This window comes from Chrysochloris asiatica, unplaced genomic scaffold, assembly GCF_000296735.1.
Source record: "Chrysochloris asiatica unplaced genomic scaffold, ChrAsi1.0 scaffold00227, whole genome shotgun sequence".
NCBI classification, from domain to species: Eukaryota; Metazoa; Chordata; class Mammalia; order Afrosoricida; family Chrysochloridae; genus Chrysochloris; species Chrysochloris asiatica.
Window position 1 is genome coordinate 4,241,636 of NW_006408745.1, and position 22,366 is coordinate 4,264,001.

The 22,366-nt window shown below is 36.4% G+C and overlaps 2 protein-coding genes across 4 annotated transcripts in view; one reads left to right on the plus strand and one right to left on the minus strand.

Annotated features, from left to right (window-relative positions):
* CCNH (cyclin H) overlaps window positions 1-3,898 on the plus strand; it is a 51,168-nt gene extending 47,270 nt beyond the window's left edge. Inside the window, exons 8-9 of the mRNA XM_006873188.1 lie at window positions 2,769-2,829; window positions 3,860-3,898. Coding sequence (XP_006873250.1) covers window positions 2,769-2,829; window positions 3,860-3,898 — 100 coding nt within the window. The remainder of the gene's footprint in view (window positions 1-2,768; window positions 2,830-3,859) is intronic.
* A 2,827-nt stretch (window positions 3,899-6,725) lies between these two features.
* Window positions 6,726-22,366, minus strand: part of RASA1 (RAS p21 protein activator (GTPase activating protein) 1) — a 203,983-nt gene continuing 188,342 nt past the window's right edge. For 2 of the 3 annotated variants that reach the window (XM_006873189.1, XM_006873191.1), the window contains exons 23-25: window positions 21,241-21,318; window positions 17,162-17,296; window positions 6,726-7,843 (exon numbers count right to left, since the gene is read on the minus strand). In XM_006873189.1, coding sequence (XP_006873251.1) covers window positions 7,760-7,843; window positions 17,162-17,296; window positions 21,241-21,318 — 297 coding nt within the window. In that variant the 3' untranslated portion in view covers window positions 6,726-7,759. The remainder of the gene's footprint in view (window positions 7,844-17,161; window positions 17,297-21,240; window positions 21,319-22,366) is intronic. The other variant, XM_006873190.1, reaches the window with a different exon arrangement.

A 22,366-nucleotide genomic window follows, 5' to 3' on the forward strand; every position in this document is an offset into this window, starting at 1 on the left:
CAGAACCACTGGTAGTTTCGAACTGCTGACCTTGTTCACAGCCCGATTTGGAACCACTGTGCTACCAGAGCTCGTTTAGTCTTGTTAGATGCCTTCAAAAAATAGAATACTCTTTATGCCATGGGAGAAATGATTTTGAAGTTACAGCTAGTATCAAATTTTTTCAAAAAACTTAAGTGAAGCTTTGCAACAAGTTTACAGGAATGCTGCCCCACATAAAAAAAAAAAAAAAAAAAAAGCTACTTTAGATGAATTAAGTGTTTTAAGGAAAGCAGAGGTCACAGCTCAGAAGGTTGTGGCATCTGTTTTTTGTGATTTCAAAGGACTAATCTGGATAGTAACCTCAGTCTGGTAGCATAGTGGTTACAAATCGGGCTGCTAATCTCATTGTCAGCAGTTTGAAACTACCAGCTGTTCTTTCTGCTCCCGTGAAGATTTACAGCCTCGGAAATCCTGTACAGGGTCGCTATGAGTCAGAACACAGCACATAACAACAATAACAACAATCTGGATAGGTTGTTTTTTTTGTTTTGTTTTGTTTTGTTTTAAAGAAACAGGACAGCTATGGGGCTTATTATGAAGTTGTTTTAAGGAAATTGAAAAGTGCAAATGAATTGTTTTCTATCACAATGCCTTGCTCATACTTTAAGGGTACCAAGGACTGTCCTAAGAAAATTTCGTTGTGAAACCTAAACTCCACCAACCCTCTGGTGCTATCATGCCCCTTCACTTCTTTTTGTTCCCCAAATTCAAAGAACATTTAAAAGGAACATAATTTGAATCCCCTGAGGATGGAAAAACTGTCATTTTAACATGGTGTAACTTCAAGTGTAGAATTCTACAGGGAATGATAAGCTCCATTGCAACTAAGTCAATTCCGACTTGTAGTAACCCTACTGAACAGAGGAGAACTGATCCTTTGGCTTTCCAAGACTGAATTGTTATAGGAAGATAGCCTCATCTTTCTCCCAGAGTGGCTGGTGGCTCTGACCTGACAATCTTTAGTTAACCCAATGCTTACTTCACTGTGTAACTTCTGTTTCTTTCAGGGAAGGGCTACAGGAATGGAAACACCACGGTCAGAAGTATATAGACCTATATAGCTTGACTTTTTGATATATTTTATCAAAGGTTTCTATGATTTTGTGGAAATACTTTTTTACTTACCCTTGTATATAATGGGCATTACAGGGATTGGTTTCTAATTATGGGTTATAAGTTAGTCAATGGTTTGTAACCCTGGGGACTGCCTGATACTTGAGGATAAGATACGTTTTCCTTGACTATTTAGAATTTTCTTTTACCTTTATTTTTATTAGTAAGTAATAACTATATTGTCATTATAAAATTGAGCAATACAGATAAAACTGAATTTCCCTTTGAATAAAACTTAAATCCTAGTCATGATTTCATTGGGTAACTCAGCATGCTCTTTTTAGGCTTTACCAACGTTTTGTTTGCAAACTGTTTATGTATGAAATTTGAATAGCCTTTTGCTTTTTTCATTAATGGTTTCATAATAAGTATACATTTTACTTTTTCTAGTCTTCAATTTTTGCCAATTTGTGTGGAAAAAAAATACCTATCACCCTGGTGTTTTAATTTTTATTTCCTGATTACTCTGAGGTATTGATGTTTGTATATTTGACAGTCATTTATATGGGGGGACTTCAAGAAGTTTGTGGGAAAATTCCATTATCTCTTAATTCTATTTTAACATGAACTTTTTAAAGCTCTCATGTATATCTTTTTCCTGTAATGCTTATTTTTAACCTTTGACCATTTTCTGGCAATCTTGTAGCTTTTTAAAAATATATAGATTTGATATCCTCATCTTCATTTCATTGCTTGATATAAGAAAATGTGAATATTTTTCTTACCCTGTGTGGCATTTGTGGGTTAATGTGCTAGACCTCAAAGTTGTTTGAACCACAAGTTGGCGATTCAAGCTCACCAACAGCTCCTTGAAAACCCTACACAGGGTTGCTATGGGTCGGAACCAAGTAGACAGCACTTAATAATCTGAATTATGCATTGCCTTCGTTTAGCTATTTAAACCTTTAAACTGTTTAAATTTAGAATACTTGTGAATGGCTTGAGGTAGAGAATTAATAATGGAATGAAATAGCTAGGTTTTTTTCCAAATAAGTAACCTATTGTCCTAACCACTTTTTGAATATTTCATATTTTTCTGTAGTTATTTGAAATACTCATCACAGATTAAATTCCTAAATATACACATTATCTGTTGTTTTTCTCTTGGTCTCTCTACACAAATTGCTTAATTCTATGTTAATGCCATACTTCTATGTTAAGTGCCATCAAGTCAATTCTGACCCACAACGACCCTGTATACGGTTTCCAAGGAGCAGCTGGTGAGCTTGAACTACCAACCTTGCAATTCAAACGAATTTGCAGTCTGACACATTAGCCTATAGTGCCACACCAGGAGGAAATGTGGTTTGATGGTAACTGGGACAAAATCCTCCACTATTTTTGCTTTTGCATACTCTTTCCTAGGTGAACTTTACAAGTTCCATGAAAAATCTTATTGGGATTTTAATTAGTGTTGCATTGTGCTTACAGATTAATTTGAAGAATATTAATTCTATCCACAAAATGCATCTTTTCACATTTATCAAAGCTTTTCCTTCACTAGATCCTTTATTTTTTATGTAGTCTTTTCTTAGTTTATTTCTACTTTTTTTTTTTTTTCATCATTCCTATTACCAATATTGGATTTCTTATTAATGGTCACATAATTACAGGAAGAAGAGGAAAGGCTATGAAGATGATGATTATGTTTCAAAGAAATCCAAACATGAAGAGGTATGTTTACTGCAAAGGTGCATCTTAAGTTATTCTGACTGCACATAGTGGTGTTACCATACTGTTGAGATTTATTATTCAGAGTATAAACAGAGGCTGAGGTTTTTTAAGGAGTCCCTGTTAAGTGCCGCAGAGTTGGTTCCAACTCATAGCAACTCTATATAGGGTTTGAACTGCTGATTTTATGGCTCGTAGTTCCGTGTTTATCCTACAGCTCCACACCAATTGGTCAAGTACTGGACTACTAATGGAATAGTTGACTAAGGCTCCTTGGAAGTGATGTTTCTGAAAGGTTACAACCCTGATAACCTGATAGAGTGCAGTTCTACTCTGCACCCTCATTGAGTCCTAATAGACTTGATGGCAAGTTAGAGTATCAACTTGGGATTTTTAAGCCTTCATTTCTTGCCCCCTTTTTTATGTACATTGCCCATTTTTAAAGGGATTTTTCTTACCTCTGCTGTAGCCTTTTACAAAGCAGTATTCTAGCTCAATGAATTGTTTCCCATGTTCATAGAAGGCAGCAGGAATATTCATTCATGCTCCAGTACCTACTCTCTTAAGTATTTTTTTTCCATACAACTTTTTAAAAAAATACATGGTAAGTTAGAAATAATCAGGAGGAGCCAGACCACAGTTGCAGTCTTTGTTACTTACTGGAGTAGGATGATGGAAACATGGCATTCTTACTATAAGATTGAACTGATAATATTTTTCATAGTTTATTTACCTTCTGTAATCATCATAGTAAAAGGAGAACATTTTCCAAAAGTGAGGCACCTATAAAACCCACTCCCAGAGTTGATTCCAACTCCTCTATCCTGTATAGGGTTTCTGAGGCTATAAATCCTTATGAGAACAGAAAACCTCACTGTTCTCCCATAGCATGGCTGGTGAGTTTGAACTGTTGACCTTGTCGTTAGCAGTCCATTGCTTATCCTACACCACCACAACTAAAGTGAGGCAAAGAGGCAAAAATACTGATTATGCTTCAGTTTAAATATATGCTTACCATATATTTTTCCCTTAGGAAGAATGGACTGATGACGACCTGGTAGATTCCCTTTAATCATCTGAAGATGATATTTCAATGCTAATTAATCAAGAGAAAAATGAAGCACACCTGACAATTTTAAGAGACTGTGAAAGCATCAAAATACATTAATTTTTTAAATTTATGGTATTTTGATTTTTTTTTCAAGGTAGCTTTATCTGAAATAAAATCCCTTCAAAGGAGCTGTAATGTACATGTTTTTTTTCTTACCATCTTGCCATATCAGTTATTAGCAAATGAGTATATGGGGGCCTGTAGATACTTTTATAGATGGCTTCTCTTGCCATCCTGATATACTGAGCTGTGTGTTACTATTGGACTCCAGAACACATCCTGTTAAGTGTTATATGGCACTGAAAGCTGATCATCTTGTATAATAAATGTTTTCCTCAGCTATAGTAAAATCTTTCCAAATGGGTTAAAGGGAGAAATCAAATATGAAGTCTTTGAGTAGCTGTGTCTACATAAAAATCTTGTTGCTATAGGTGAGTTGTTATTAAGTACCATCTAGTCAGTTCCAACCCATAGCGACCATGTATAGGATTTCCGAGGAGCAGCTGGTAAGCCTTAACCACCGACCTTGCAGTTCAAATGGCTTTGCAGTTTGACATATTAACCCACAGTGCCACACCAGGACTCCATGTGTGGAGTGGACAGCGCAAGCTGCTATTCCATCTCCCTGTTCCAAAAATCCATTTAATATATTGTTCTCGGTTAGAGGACTTATTAAATACAGGTGAGTAGACAGATTATATATTCATTTTTATAATTAACCTATTAGAGCACCTGTACATAAAGCCATATAAATGTTATGCCTATAGCCATTTTCTTTTAAGTATCTTTAAGACATTTAAATTAAAATGAGTTTATACAGAAATATGCCAAATGATTTAGCTATTAAATCATTACTGCCTCTACCTCACTCTGTAACCTTGGGCTTGGACAACTTTGTGCCAGTTTCTCAAAATGAAAATGGAGAAAATAATGCCTGCTCATAATAGTCTTAATGCCTACTTCTCAGAATCAATTACAATAAATCCTTGCATAAAGTAAGTGCTTAATAAACGTTAGCTATTAAAGTATTTGTTCAACTTAAAAATGATCTTATTACTCAGGTTCTAAATTGGAACAAAATTGTAAATCACTCTATAATAAATATTAGACCAATTTTTTTTCCTGGAAGACAGCTGAAAGAATTCTAAGAAACACAACTGCTATTGATGTTCATTAAATTTATTTTGGATATACACACACTTCCCTTCAATCCCAAGTCATCTCGGGCTGTGCTTTCCATAGAGTGTAAGTACCATTTTAATTTGATCTTAGTATATGAGGACAGTGTTTACCACATGCATATACTTTGAAGTCTTACATTCCAAGTGTTTTCGGTTTTCCTTTCTCACACTGGGATGAAAGGAATAAATTTACATGGAGTGGGATTTCTAAATAGTAGAGAAAAACTGGTTTAAAATCCCCCAGTGTAGTACAGGATAGGTAAAATTGGTTACTAGGGCATAGACAGAATTGCAAAAATGTTTACAATTTATCTCCTGTTTTCTTTTTATATCACCAAACTTCCCACCCTACTCCTCTGAAAACATTTGTATTTGAGACACTGACCAGCTATTTCCTGCAGATCCTACAGAGGTTAAGTGCTAAGTCTCCCCTTGATGTGAGCATAATTCAAATGTAAATAAAGGGTAGAAGCAGCAGCAGGTAGCAGCTCTTCAGGTGATCACAATAGTTTGGGCTGAGATTCTATGAATATTTTAGGGAGAATTGAGACAGGGCAGGAAGCATAGGGAAGGAAGTCTGTAGATTGATGTGTGGTTAGTGGGAGAGAAGCTAACTGAATAGCACTACAGTTTGGACCATTTTACATGCTGCTCACAGTTTAGGAGATACCACTAATATATATATACTTTCCTATCCTCTGCCCTGTAAAATTAGGAAAAGTAACCCTACTTGTTATAGGATACTACTGTGGTAGTTCAGTTTAAAAGCAGGAACACTGTATAAGAGGGGGGAGGAGGGGAAGAAACATGATATAGAGACAAAAAAAAAGGAAACAATGAACTGGCATCATGGTAGAACCACAGATGTGTGGTGAGTTTTAAGTATCACTGTTGAACTGTCATTGAAACTGCATCAGTACTAGCTTTCTCAATAGAAATAAATGTCTTATCGCATTAAACTGTATTAAGCAAAAATATTTTAGGTGATTTTGCTAGTTAGCATTTTTTGTTTTCCTATATTTATATACCATAGGAACAGAGTAATAATGCGCTTCTTGTTTGGAACTAGGTATTTAAAGAATTTTCTATTATATTGAAGAAATCCTTTTTAATACCTCCCTTAGCTCCTAATTTATCCACCTGGATTAATGATATTCTGCCATATACTTTTGTCTTCCCTGTATTATAGTGGTCCTGGTGTGGCACTGTAGGAAAAGTAAGGTCGGTATGAACTGCAAGGTTGAAAGTTCAAATTCACCAGCCACTCCTCAGAAAACCCTATTCAGGGTCATTTATGAGTGGGAACTGAATAGATGGCACTTAATAACAGTACAGTTATGGGAGGGAATAAATTGTTTAGCAAATACAAGGGGGCTTCAAAAAGTTCATGGAAGTATTAACCTTTTAATCCCATTTTTCCATAAACTTTTTGAAGTCCACTTGTATATACTGAACAAGTAAATGGAATCTTGAAAGTGACCCATTAGCAAAACACACTGAATTGAAGTTTCATCTATCCCCTGAGATCTGCTCTGGTGCTAAAGTTTAACCTTCCTCTAAAATAGGTAGGAAATAAGATTAAATGCCTAGCTATATGTAGACAGAAATAATTCATTATATAAGATAACCCTTATTTTTATTTTAACTTAAATTTTGTGAATATTACACAAAAATACACATACAGAAGCAAATGAAACTATACAAGCTAAATATCCAGCAGATACAACATGTAATTAGAAATTTAAAGATGGAGAAATTGTAAGTGGCTGGTGATACATGAAGGGGTACTCAAAATCAACTTGGAATTAATTATGTTCAACAAAAGCATTCTTTTATGTTTGTTTCACATACAAGGAAATTGATAATCCATAAAATGGTTGAATGGGTACATGCATTGATCATACAATGGTCAATAATATTTATTGAATTCAAATGATTTACTGTTGTAAACATTTAACAAAAACATGAGATCTAGATACAGTCTTTGACAATTCCAACAAAATAAGTGGTATGTTTAAAAAATAAAGCTGATGAGCAATAGATCCATTCTATATACTTTCTTTGAACAGTTCCAGCAAGATAAATCACACAATATTTTAAAAAAGTATACAGGAAAGATTGTTTTTATTGTAACGGCAAACTCTGGAAACTGTAAATACAAATAAAGTCATTGAACAGTCAAACGGTCATATTCCTAAACAGGAAAAAATTACAGTAAGAACAGTCTGTAATCCAGTCAATTGTCAAGAGAGAATGCTTTTTCTTGTCAGTTGATTTCATAGTTCTTTTCCCAAGAGACAGCAAAACTTTGGCAACTGGATATATTGAAAATATATTTTCAAAGTTCAAGATACAGTCATATCATTTTGTTTTGTGAAAGGTGATCTGTACACCAAGGCTCAGAGGTTGGTAAAGATTGAATCCATGTGGAAAAAGTGCAAATATCCTGCACAGATAGCTTACAAAGCTGCTGGCACAGTTATTCACCAGCAGCATCTTGGATTTTGTTTGCATAGTTCACACATCACTGGGAATGTGGAAAGGTGTGCTGTTTTTTGGCAAGAGCAAAGGAGACATTATACTGATGTGAATTACCATGATAGGCATGCTGGATTCATGCAGAACACTGAGGTGAAGGCTGCTACCTGACATCATTGGTTTTTGTATACTGGTTTTGCTTTTGTTGAAGCAGTTCTGTTATTGCCAAAAGCTTTTTCAGTACATGCTAGACAGAAGGGGAAAAAACAGTATGAAAATAATAAGTAAAAATAGAAAAAAAATACATATGACAAGTCAAAGGAATTCATACAATATAATTAGCATCCTACCAAAACCATAAACTTTCGAAGGTTTCTACTTACTCAGTCTTAATATTTTTGGTCATAAGCAATATAGAGAACTTTTGTAGACTGTAGTGACTAGACATTCATTTTTATCTGGCATTCTGATTATCTATTCAAGCTCAATTGTCTAGGCTAGACTGTTTTGCCAAAAGGCAGATTTGTCATTGTAAATAACACGTTGTTAGTGTCCTCGAGCTGCTTCTGACTTATAGCGACCCAGGGCAGGGTTTCTCAAGGAGTGGCTGATGAGTTTGAACCACCGACCGACCTTGCGGTTCAAACCAACCAGCACATTAACCTGCAGTGCCACACCAGGACTCCAAATAACAAAGTACTGATATCAAATCACAGAAAACTATTAAAAATATCAAAACATTAAGTTTTTGTTTCTTGACATACCCTCCCAATCTAGGTCTATACACTTCTGAACTCAATGTTTCTATCTCTCTAAGCCTTCCCTATAGAATTCTGTGCTATTCGATTTAATACCACAACAAAATCCTAAATTTGGCATCCTTGAAATGTTCTTTGGATTTGAGGAACAAAAGTCTGAATGGGCAAGATCAAAGCTATAGCTTATATGGGATAAGGTTTTTCCAAATAAATTCTTTAAGGGCAGCTCCTGCTTCCCTTGGAGAATAAGTAGGTATATTGTCATGATGGAAAATAATTCCTTGGCACCAATTCCTGACCTTTTTGTTACTAAGACAGTTTTCAATTTTCAAACTTTGTATTAAGTCCTCATAATCATCCTGTGCCCCATGAAAAATTTCCTAAAAATATCATCATCTATCTTGGATTTAACTGGCCCAGAAGAACCCCTTAAAAGTACAGTTTTCATTGGATCTTTTTGTTTTAAAAGGCACTCTTAACAAGATTAAGATAAATGCGTTACTAAGAGAATTTGTCTGCAGCTACCCATTAGTTTCAGAGACATATTTACACATATTTTGTTTGGAATAAACGCATGCATCTATGAACTGGCATCCTAGTAGCAATTCTAGAAGTGACAGAAGTGACTCCTTTCATCTAGAAAACTGTCCACAAGTAGCAACCTTTCAGTTGTTCTTTAAAGAACAAAATATAATTCATTTTTGAATGGGACTGAGCATGTTGAGAGAAAAGAATTCCTGTTGAAGAGCCTGCCTGTGACGTAGAGAGAAAAGGGTGAGATTATTAAAATAAAATTTTATGTATCTTCTTATTTAGTCTTCTACTCATTTCCTCTCTGGTGACCAGACGTGAGACCTGTACAGGTAAACACCCCCAGGGAAGGTACTGTGCGCCCTAGGTGGGCACCTAATCCAAGGAGGAGAAAACAGAAAGAGCAAGCACTAACAGTCTCTTCCAAATCAGTCCTGGGCAGCTCTGGACAAGCTCTACTTGGAGAAGCAGCTGAACAGACTTGAGGACAAATAAAAAAGAGGAAAAGGAAAGAAAAAAGCTTGTGATAGGGCAGAGAGGCACAGCAGAACCATCTTGAAATTTCTCACGTGACTATGAAGGCAAGATTCATTAACATTAGTTGGGTGCTAAAAAATTGATCTTATTTTCCACTGTTGTTTCCAGGTAGTTTTTTATTTTATTATTTTTTTCCCAGTTTTATTGCATTTATGTATTTTTTTCGGGTCTTTTTCTTTTTTAGTTTTGATTCTTGCTCCTTATTCTATCTTGTGGGAATGTTTTCTCTTTTTGCTTCACCTGACAGGAGACAGCAACTGTGGCCACACAGTCAAGCTACTACTGCATCATCTAAAACCTTACTGATTGGGCAAGAGTCAGTACCAGCTGCTATATACCAGAACAAAGACAAAAACCAACATCTGCCAAATCCACTCTAAATGGACTGTGTGAACAGTGAATTTTCTTGATCATACCCACCAGGAGGCAATTTATGAGTGCCTAAGAATACAACCTGGTAGTGTAGTGGTTACGAATCGATCTGCGAGCCGCAAGGTCAGCAGTTAGAAACTACCAGTTATTCAGCGGGAGAAAGGTGAGGCTTTCTGTTCCCGTAAAGATTTACAGCCTCGGAAACCCTGTACAGGGTCGCTATGAGTCAGAACCAACTCCACGGCACATAACAACAACAACAAGAATACACCAACATACATGCATCAACTTAATACAAATACAACACTGCCACAATGCCTAAAAACTGCAGAAATTTTCTGCTCACATGCTGAAACAAGATACAATAGCTCAAACAAAAAACCAAGAGGAAGAGCTAGAAAAGGCTTCTGAGGAAGAGGCGGCTCTGGAACTACCTGAAAAAGAATTCAGGTATATCCAAATGTTCCCCAGAAAGATCAAAGAAAACAAAGAATTCAGAAAAGCACTACAGAAACAATCCAAACAAAATAGATACAACAATGGATGCAATACAAAACCTGCAAACAGACGTCCAGATGTTCAATACTAAAATATCAGAAAGAAATGATACATTAAATGCTCAAAGGAGCAGAACTGAATCAATGGTACCCAGAATTAGTAAGCATGAAGATAAATCTCTCTATACTGCTAAGACAGAAGAACAAACAAAAAATAATTTAACAATCTGAAGAAAGCCTGAGTCATGTGGAATGAACAACAAAAAGAAATAACCTACAGGTAACTTTCATTCCAGAACACAAAGAGAAAACCACAGAAAAGAAGGTCTAAGAACTGCTGTATGAAAATTTCCCTAAATCATGAAAGTTGAGAAGGTAAGTATTCAAAAAACTGAACAAACTCCAGGCAGGACACACCCACAAAGAAAATCACTAAGACATATCTTAGTCAAACTCCAAAATCAAACACATGGGAAGAATCACCTTGACCTCATAGATTTGTACAAAGCATTCAACCCAACAGCACAATATCAATTCTTTTCCAGTGCACATGGAACATTCTCCAGAACAGACCATGTATTAGGCCACAAAGCAAGTCTCAATACATTTTAAAACATCAAAATACTACAAAACATCTTTTCAGATCATAATGCTACATAACATTTTAAATCAGCAATAGGAAGATGAAGGAAATAAAATCAAATACACAGAAACTAAATTAGTAGCTAATGGGTAGTAAAACAAAAAGTGGAATTAAAAAATCCTAGAAACAAATGAGAACAAAAGCACAACATACCAAAACCTTTGGAAAACAGTAAAAGCAATGATAACAAGGAAATCTATAGCAGTAAATCCACACCTCCTAAAAGAAGAACCAAAATTACACATTAGCACATCTTCAACAATCAATCAATCAGATAAAGACCAACAAAGTAAATCTACAGTCACCAAAAAAAAAGGAATAACATTAGAGCAGAAATAAATGAAATAGAAAACAAAAAAGCAATAGAATCACCAAGAAAAGAAGCTGGTTCTTTGAAAGGATTTATAAAATTGACAAACCACTGGCATATCTAACAAAAGAAGAAAATGTCACAAATAACATGCATAAGAAACCTAATGGGTGATGTCACAACAGAACCAATGGAAATGAAAAGGGTAACAAAAGTATTATGAAGAATTGTACTCCAACAAATTTGAAAATGTAGAGGAGATGGATACATTTTTATAAAAACATCACCTACCTAAACTGAGAGTGAAGTAGAAAACTTGAACAGATCTTTAACAAATGAAGAAACTGATCAGGTCATCAAAAAACTCCCAAACAAAAACATCCAGGCCTAGATGACTTTACTGGTGAATGTCACCAAACATTCAGATTAGAGCTGACACCTATTTTTCTCAAACTATTATATATTATAGAAAAGAATGGAAAACTTCCTAATACATTTTATGAAGCAAGCATAACCCTTATACCAAAAATTGGGAAGGACATCACTAAAAACAACAATTATAGACCAATATCACTTATGAACACCAATGCAAAAATTCTCAGAAATTCTGAGTCAAGAGAATTCAACAACATATCAAAGAAATGAACATCATGACCAAGCAGGATACATACCAGGGATGCAAACATGGTTCAATAGTAGAAAAACAATCAGTGTAATCCCCTATATAAATAAGAAAAAGGAAAAGAACCACATGATCATGACGATTGAAGCAGAAAGGTATTTGACAAAATCTAACACCCATTACTGATAAAGCTGAAGGGAAATTTCTCAGCATAATTAAGAGCATATATACAAAACCAACAGCCAATAACACTCTCAACAGAGAGAAACTGAAACCATTCCCTTTGCAAACAGGAACCAGAAAACAATGACCTTTGTCACCACTCCTATTCAATATTGTGTTGGAAGTGTTAACCAGAGATATAAGGCAAGAAAAGGAAATTAAAGCCATCCAAGTGGAGAAAGAAGACGTAAAACTCTAGTTGCAGATGATATGACCCTATACCTAGAAAATATCAAAGACTCAGCAAAAAAAAAAAAAAAAAAATTATTGGAACTCATTGAGTCAATAAAGTGGCAGGATTCAAGATCATATACAAAAATTAGCTGGATTCCTCTATACTAATAAAAACATCTCTGAAAAGGAAATTAAGCCACCCAAAGGATGAGTAGGGTGGAGGGTCAGAGAAAAAGAGGAAGACCCCCAACGAGATGGATCAGCCAGGTGGCATCATTGATGGACTCAAGTGTGGCAGCGGTAGTGAGGTTAGCCCAGGATCGAACATTGTTTCGTTCTGCTGTGCATGGGGTCTCTAGGAGTCGGTTCCGACTCGATGGCACCTGACAACAACAACAAGGATGAAATACTTAGGATTAAAATATTTAGAAACAAAAGACCTATACTAAGAAAATGATTTAAAAAAAAAAAAAAAAGCAACACATTACTACAGGAAATCAAAAGACTCATAAAAATGGAAGAATATACCATGCTCATGGATAGGAAGACAACACTGCAAAAATGTCAATATTCTCCAAATCAGTCTACAAATATAATCCAAACCCAATCCAAATTCCAATAACATTCTTTAAAGAGATGGAAAAAAACATTCAAAACTTTATATGGAAAGGAAAGAGACATCGGATAAGCAAAGTACTGCTTAAGAAGAACAAAGTTGGAGGCTTCTCACTCCCTGATTTCAAAATGTCCTACACAGCCACAGTGGTCAAAACAGCCTGGTACTGGTATGATGAAAGAACAGAATTAAGAATCAATAAGTAAATACATACACATACAGTCAACTGATCTTTGAGAAAGAGACAAAATACATTAAATGGGGAAGCAATAGTCTCTTCAACAAATGGTGCTGGCAAAACAGTAAATTGATTTGCCTAAGAATGAAACAAGACATGTATCTCACACATATACATGGCAACACCAGCCATGGTATTTTCAATAACATCATATGCATGTGAAAGCTGGACAGTGAATAAGGAAGACTGTAGATGAATTGATGCTTTTGAGTTATGGTGTTGGAAGAGAATATTGAAAGTGCCAAGGGCTGCCAAAAGAACCAATAGATACGTTTTGGAAGGAGTGCAGCCTGACTGCTCCGTGGAGGCCAAGATGGCCAAACTTCGTCTCTCATACTTCGGACATATTGTCAGGAGGGACCAGTCACTGGAGAAGCATATCATGTTTGGTAAGGTGGAGGGTCAGAGAAAAAGAGGAAGACCCCCAAGGATAGCCAAGTGGCAGCATCAATGGACTCAAGCATGGCAACAGTAGTGAGGTTGGCCCAGGATTGGGCAGTGTTTTGCTCTGCTCTGCATAAGGTTGCTATGAGTTGGTACTGACTCGATGGCACCTAACAACAACACCTCTACAAGAAAATAGACAAATAATCCAATTAAAAAATGGGCACAGGACATGAACAGACACTTCACCAAGGAAGACATTCAAGGCAGCCAGTAAATATATGAAAAAATGTTCATGATTATTAGCTAATCAAAACAACGAGATACTATCTTACACTGGCCTAACAGCAAAGTTCAAAACAAGAGCTTTGTTTTGATGACAAGAGTGTGGAGAGACTGGGACCCTCCTATACTGGTGGTGGAACTTTAAAATGGTTCAACCACTCTGAAAATCAGTATGGCGCTTTCTCAGAAAGTTGGATACAAATACTTAATGAGTAGATAAATGCACACCAATGTTCATCATAGCACTATTTACAACAGCAAAAAGATGGAGACAGCCAAAGGGCCCATCAATGGAAGAATGGATAAACAAACTTTGGATCATGCACACAATGGAATATATATACAATCTTGAAGAATAAAAATGAAGCTGAAAACATGGATGAACCTTGAGGACATTATGCTGAGTGAAATTAGTCAATCACAAAAGGACAAATATTGCATAAGACCATTATTGTGAAATCTTAAGAAAAGATTTCCACACTGAAAGAAAAATTTGTTGATGGTTAATACAGGTGAGAGGGAAAACAGAATAATTCACAGGATAGGAGGTGACTGACGGTGAGGGCAATACACAAGGCAGGAGAGTGGTAGATGAACAATGAAGATAGGTGAAGACTTAGAGAGGTATGCATGGGCTACATGGGATAGAGGTAAACAGTGATGTATATACAACCTTGGAACAACAGTGCTCTGTGATACATGGATCAAGACAGTCTGAATGTGTAAAGGAGGGGAAAAATGTTTAGGGGCTTGACTATCTTGTGGATATTGGTTTCCCATGCCTACTATATTGTAAAACTACATTTTTAAGTGTGACAGAAATGAACATTGGGAAATATGATTACAGAAAGCTTGTAAGCCCACCTTCAGCCTTAACTGATTGGGTTAGATAAAAGGCTACTTAAAATTTGACTCCTGGTGTGGCACTGTGGGTTAAACCACAAGGTCGGCAGTTCGAGCTCACTAGCTTGCTTGCTCCTTGGAAACCTTACATTAGATAGCTATGGATCAGAACTGACTCAATGGCATTTAAACAACAACAGAACATGGTAAATAGACCTCTGTGGAGTAAGGGACTTTAGGTGGAATCCTGGACTGAGGTTCTTCTATTTGAAAAGACATGCAGACCAACCCAGAATGGCTAGATGAACAGAAAATACTTTATAAAAGAAGGACTAGCAGAAAAAAAGCAGACTGTTTGGCTGTTTGAGTATCAATCAAGCTGTTTGCCTTGGAGTCATCAAGGCAACAAAAGTCAGCCCACCAAGGAAAACCACCTTCTGAGACAAACTCAAAGAGAACCCATGAGCAGTCTAGTATGCTTGCTGGTGACCACCCTGGTCTACTTGTGAGCACAAGTGGGGAAAAGGTAGCAATGAACACATAGGCTGAGTTTGGCCATATTCCATTGGCACCCACTGAACTTGAGATGAGTGATAAGAGAGGAAGGGCTAGTTGGTCTGAAGATAAGCAAGATGTGTGAACTCCTGAGCCCATGCACACTGACCCAGCCTCTGGGGGCTAACACTAGCTAGCTGGTCTGACGTGTGTGCTTTAACGGCCAAATGGTACCTATTTGACTTTGCGCTTGGATGGCTAGGTGACCAGATTTCGAACCAAGGAAGATAAAGATGTTTGACGTGAGAACCTGTGCAAACTGCTATAATTTGACATACAAGACTTTTGCCTATCAAAATTCCAACCTCAATGGAAGGCAGGATTTTTCTTATCAAGGAACAATCTTATTTCCTCCATGTACTTAGCTGATGTTGTTGTTAAGTGCCGTCGAGTCGATATCAACCTATAGTGACCCTGTATAGGGTTTCCAAAGAGCAGCTGGTGAGCTTTAACCACCAACCTTGTAGTTCAAACGACTCTGCAGTCGCTGACATATTAGCCCACAGTGCCACACCAGGACTCCACTTAAGTTGATAGGGAGGAGAAATTTAGACACGGGTAAACAAAAATAAGGGAGTGGGGGCACTACAAAGGCATGAAGTCACTGGCTTACAGCTTTGACAAGTGTGCTTAGTTGCAGAATGGGGGAAGAGAGACACAGAGAGCAAACAGATAATTAAACATGGTCCTTCAATACATTGTCTACAAGACATATCAAAAAGATGGAGACTGCTTAAATACCCATCAGCAGAAGAATGGCTGAACACTTTGGTATATACACACAATGGAATACTACAGAACTTTGCGGAATAATGATGAATCTGTGAAACACCTCACAACATGGTTGAATCTGGAGGATATTATACTGAGTGAAATTGGTCAATCACAAAAGGGCAGATATTGTACGAGATCAATGCTGTGAAAAGTTCAAACGTTTTCTTTATGAAAAGAAACAATCTATAATGAGGGATTATTCATGGGCTAGAGGGTAGAAACAGCTAACATGGGTGACAGGGCAGGCAATATACAACAAGAGGAAGGCTAGCAAAGGAAAGATTAAAGTAGCAGGAAACACAGGGAAGAATGCAATAGATCAAGTGAATACAGGTAAACATTGTTAACTGTTGGTACATGGACGGGATTGCAACCATGTAATGAAGCAAAGTATGATTTGTTGAATGATTCAATGTAAAAGTGATGAATTGCTCTGCCAATCTTCACTTAATTCACAACAAAAAGTTGAAAAACTATCAAAATTCATTTTGTTCTCATCTCCAAGGTAACTATCATCAAGTTAAATATCTCCACTATCTTAATCCTGGTCCCTCCTCTTTGTTCTGTATCCTTTGTTCTAGATTGCAAAAATCTACCAGTGTCAGAGTTTCTTAATGTATGGGTCATGATTCACTTGCATCTGAATCCCGAGGAACTTGTTACAAAAGTAGACACACCAAGGCTGCACTCCAAAATCTACATCCATAGGGCTTGGGATATATATTTTTATCAAACTCCTCAATCACTATGGCCATTTAGTCTGTGTGTGTGTGTTAAGAGAGAAAAAGGAAAAAGTTGCATCACTATTTTGTTATAATTAACTCACTTATCATACGAGGGAGCTTGAAAGTGTTTGTGGAAAATGAAATTAAAAGATGATGGAATTTTTCCACGAACTTTTGGAAGCCCCCACACACATCAGTAAAGTGAACACCCACCACTGCTTTCTGGTAGAGTTAACATATGCGATTCAAAAACAAGATTTGGGGTTTCTCAGTATCAAAAATATATCACCTTAGTGTGGGTTCATAAATTATTCCATAGCAAAAATATTTTTCAGTTGATTCCAAGTATCAAAAATTTAATGTAAATGGTAAAATAAAAATGACCAGATTCATCTTTTTATTACCTCTGAGAGTATCATGATGACAATTCTCATTAAACCCTAATGAAATACTGTTGACAAAGACTGATGAAAACCTACCTGCTGTGCACCACGCTCATTACTAAGCGTTCGCAGTTCATCTGAATGGGCCACACAAATCTCATGCAATGCTGCCAAATCACGGGACAGGTCAGTTCTAGAGTGTTCTGTAGTGTCTGGAAGTTCAGGTACATTCTTTAAGGGAATCATAAAACTACTTTTAGAAACACAAATCTTCAGAGTCTTTGGTCCCTGAAAAGATCCTAACTGGTTAACACATAATACACCTATTCCTCACTTATTGACTATCCCATTATCTAACATTTCTCTTTATACAACACTTTACAATGATTAAAAAAAAAAAAGTATTAAACTATTTTGTATCTTAATGAGGTAAGTCTGGCAGTAATGAACACTGAGATGACAGTAACATTCCCTGTGATGGCTAAGGTTATATGTCAACTTGGCTGGGCATGATTCTCAGTGATTTGGCTGTTACATAATATCGATTTTCACATTAAAGATCTGGTCTCTGGAATCACTCATGTCGGTAAGTGTGAAATGAGTATACAGAAGTTTTCTCTTAAAATTCTAATATTGTTATCAAAATGTAATAATCAGTTTCAATTCTGATAAAACATAGCTTTCACAATCTCATTCACATGAAAACCAGGTTCCATTTTCTTCCATAGCATGGCAGAATACGGTATAACATTATTGCTATTAAAGAACTGCATTTCCTAAGAATTTGTTTTATAGCTGTAAAGACTTTAAATAAACAGTGTTAACTGCTTCTACAGATTAAATGCAACCTGAATTTCAAATTCTTTTACTTCTGCAGACTGAAGTTCATTATTAAGATACGGTAGTTTGTCCAGATACAGCAAGCATGTAAGAAGGAACTGCATTATGAAGGTGTGATGTGAATGTGTCAGGTCTGTAATTACCTGTGGACTGTGCCCAAAATATTTGTATGAAATGTTAATTATGCTATCTTTGTTGTTGTTAAGTGCTATAGGTTAACTTGGTTCCGACTCATACTGATCCTATACAGGGTTTCTGAGACTTTAAATCTTCAAAGGAGCAGAAAGTCTCCATTTTTGCCCACAGAGAAGCTGATGGGCTAGAACTGCGGACCTTGTAGTTCACAGACCAGTGCTTATCATTCTGTGGTAAATTTATAGTTATACATAGCTTTATTATTAGCACTAAATACAAATGTTTTTTCTAGCCTTGGAATAAAATTTAACACCTTTTATAATAAAATCCATTCCCCTCTTTGGAATGGTGGCAATATTCGCTATGCATTCCTAAAATGTGCAAAACACTCAATTTTCTATGGTACATTATTGTGAGTCATTAAGGCAATTTCAACTTGTAGTAACCCTGTATGACAGATTAAAACTGCCCCATAAAGTTTCCTATTCTGTAATACTTATGGGAGTAAGTCTTGAGGGGCCACTAGTGGGTTTGAACTTCTAACCTTTAAGTTAGTAGCCAAGTGCACAGACTAAGCAGAATGTAATTCATTCTTACTAATTCATCAACTGATTCAGATATTCACTTATTCAATTATGAAGGGTGGTTATAAAGATAATAGACACCACAGTACTTTCAGAGAATTTATGTATTATCTAGCAGAGAAGATATAGAACAAATTGCTTCAAGTGTTAATTACTAAAGATATACAGAGAATAATTAGAAAGCAAATGAAAGTTATTTAAATCTGGTTTGTTGTTGTTGTTGTTGTTGCTAAGTGTCGTCAAGTCAGTTCCAACTCATAGTGACCCAGGTATAGGGTTTCCGAGGCACAGCTTGCAAGTTTGAACCCCACCAACTTTGCAATTTAAACCGACCTTGCGGCCCAGTGCTTTATACTGCAAGTCAGCAAAGGTATCCTGAAGGAGATTAAGTTTGAAGTTAATCTTGAAAGATAATTATATTCATACAAGGGCAAAGGAAAATGAAAAGAGTATAAAGGGACTCAAAAAGTATTAGGATTATTTTTAAGTGCCATTGAGTCAATTCTAACTCATAATGAGCCTGTACAGGGTTTCCAAGGAGTGGCTGGTGGGTTTGAACCACTGACACCTTGTGGTTTGCAAGGCAGTGCTTATCCTACAGCACCACACCAGAATCATACTGCCTTCTGAAACTATGAGGGTGTTTCAAAAAGACTGTGGCAGAAAGAAATGAAAATATAATGGAATTTTTCCAAACTTTTTTAAGCTCCCTCATTGAGCATTCCTATGAAACTGTTCATAAGCCAAAATGGCACAAAGCATGTAACCTATATAAACAATTACCTCATATGACAAAAAGCTCAAAACATTTCCCCACATAAAGAGACAATTACCATGAATTTACATGGGAAAAAAATTTGAGCATTCCCAAATTCAAACAATAATGAAGCAGAGCATGTCAAAAACACATAAACCTACAATAATACTAACATATGGTAGTGGCTGTGTGCCGTGGAGTTAGTTCTGACTCATAGTGACCCTGTATAGGGTTTCCAAGGAGCGGATGGTGGGTTTGAACTTCCAACCTTGTGGTTAGCAGTCCATGCTTCTCCTACAGCACCATACATAATAAATAGTAGAAATCACGTATAAGGAGCTCTGGTAGCGTAGTGGTTACAAATCGAGCTGCAAACCACAAGGTCAGCAGTTCGAAACTACCAGCTGTTCCGCGGGAGAAAGATGAGGCTTTCTGCTCCCGTAAAAATTTATAGCCTTGGAAACCCTGTACAGGGGGGCGCCATGAGTCAGAACCTACTCCACGGCACATAATAACAAGAAATCATGTATAGTGTAGTTCCTGGGGAACAAGACTTGTGACACCACTCAGATTGCATGCTAACTTCTTAAAGAGTTTGCTACAAACAAACAATGAACACCAGGCTCATTTTTCTTCTAAAAGTGAAAATTCTCTTTGGATTTCTTTCGGCTAATGAGAACAAGTTTTGTTGTACATAAGGTCACTATGAGTCAGAACGGACTCAACAACAGTGTCATACATCTGACCTAAATTACATATACATTACAAATTTATTCTGATTAATAGAAATATAAACTGAATTATTTATGGTCCTTTGGAAATACAACCTTATTAAGAAACCAAGGAATCTTACAAACTATAAAATTATCCTAAGTGCCATTGAGTCGGTTCCGACTCATAGTGACCCAGGTATAGGGTTTCTGAGGAGTGGCTGGTGAGCTTGAGTATGTAACACCAAAAAAACAGCTATTTTATTTCTAAAAGACAGAAGAACAGTCCTTCTCCAGTCTATTTATTTCACATGATCACAACTATAACTGTTGTATGCGACTACTGATTCCAACTCACAGTGACCGTATATGACAGAGTAGAAGTGCCCATAGGGTTTCTCTATAGATCGCCCAGGACCTTTGTCTATTGTAGGCATTGATGGATTTGAACATCAACCTTTGGGTTAGCAGCTAAGTGCTTACTCAACCACTGTGTTACAAATCAGTTACAAAGCCCACATAGAAGCAGCAAATTAAATGTAGGTATAGTGGCATTGCCGGTTAATGCGGTAAACTGCAACGTCAGTGTGGGCCATTAAGGCCGGCAGTTCTACCTCACCAGCTGCTCCTTGGAAACCCTGTACAGGGTTGCTATGAGTCAGATCCAGATTGCATGGCATTTAACAACAACAACAGTGCTATAGGATAATCACTGAATTGAAAGGTCAGTTGAACCACAACGTTGATGGTTCAAACTCACCAGCTATACGTCAGCAATCCTATACAGGGCCGCTATGAGTCAGAACCAACTCAAAGGCATTTAACAACAACAAAAGAGGCAACAGGTATGTCACAGCAATTAGATGGGACTAAGTTCAAAGGCTGAGTTGAAAGGCAAGATGGAAAGAAACTAAAATGCTCACATAAGTCATCCAAAAGCACATATTCAATGTATGTCTGGTATAAACCATTTAGTGTTAAAAAATATAATCAAATGAAACTATAATTTGTTTAAAAAGGTAGACAAAAATTTGTAGCTTTTGTGGGATTTTTTTCTAGTACTTGATGGAAAAATCAATAAAGGTATTGCTTAAATGGGTTAGCTGCTGGTTATACTAAATACATGTTTCAAAGAACTTGAATACATACACCAAGTTCATCTAAGAACATAATCATACGATGCTTGTTACTTTTGATGAATGGATTTACTCCTTCCATATAGGGTTCCTAAAAAGAAAGAGATAAAAAGCTTGTTATATACATCAAACAACATAAATAACAAAAAAGCATGAATGCAGTTTTTTTTCTTATAAATCTAATTATGTCTTCAGTAGTGATGCATGTCTACTCAAACTATCTAATCATATAAGGCTATTATTTTCCTTCTAATATATAAGCAACAGCTACACTGAGGAACTGGGAGACTTTTTCATGAGAGAATGAGAAATTCTGGACTAAATCAGAATACATAGTTAGTTGACATAAACTGCTTGTTTTCAAATTCAGCAGAACATAATTCTTGAGAAACTATTATTTGCCAGACACCAGAATGAATGACTGGGAAAAAAATGAGGCTTTCTGTTCATGTAAAGATTTATAGCCTCAGAAACCCTATACAGGGTCACTAAGAGTCAGAACCAACTCGACGACATACAACCATAACCACCACCAAGACAAATATGGGTCGAAACTAGGAGTGTGGTATAGCAGGGACTACAGTGAATTAAAATACAGTGATAAAGATTGCAGTTGTGTGCCATCAAGTAAGTTCCAACCATAGCAACTCTATGTAAAGTTATTCAGATAACTTAAAAAGTTAAGTAAACTGCTTATCATTCTAATATCTACTATGATATAAAACAGAAGTTATTAATCTTAACACAATTCTCTTAAAATCACTAAAAAACTCAATGATATAAGGACCTCAACAGGCAATTCAAAAGCAATATTCAGACTCAAAGAGCCCTGGTATGGTGTTATAGGATAAGCATCAGACTAACAACCACAAGGTTATCAAACTCACCAGCCACCTAGAAACCCTATACAGGGTTGCTATGAGACAGAACTGACACAACAGCACACAACAAAGCGTAATAAAATAATGAAACATTAAGTAACATTATATTCATCTCATTGGCAAAAATTAAAAATATCAGTATCACTGAGTTCTCAAAGAACAGCAGTTCAAACCCACCAGCCACCTGGAAACCCTATACAGGGTTGCTATGAGACGGAACTTACACAACAGCACACAACAACAAAGTGTAATAAAATA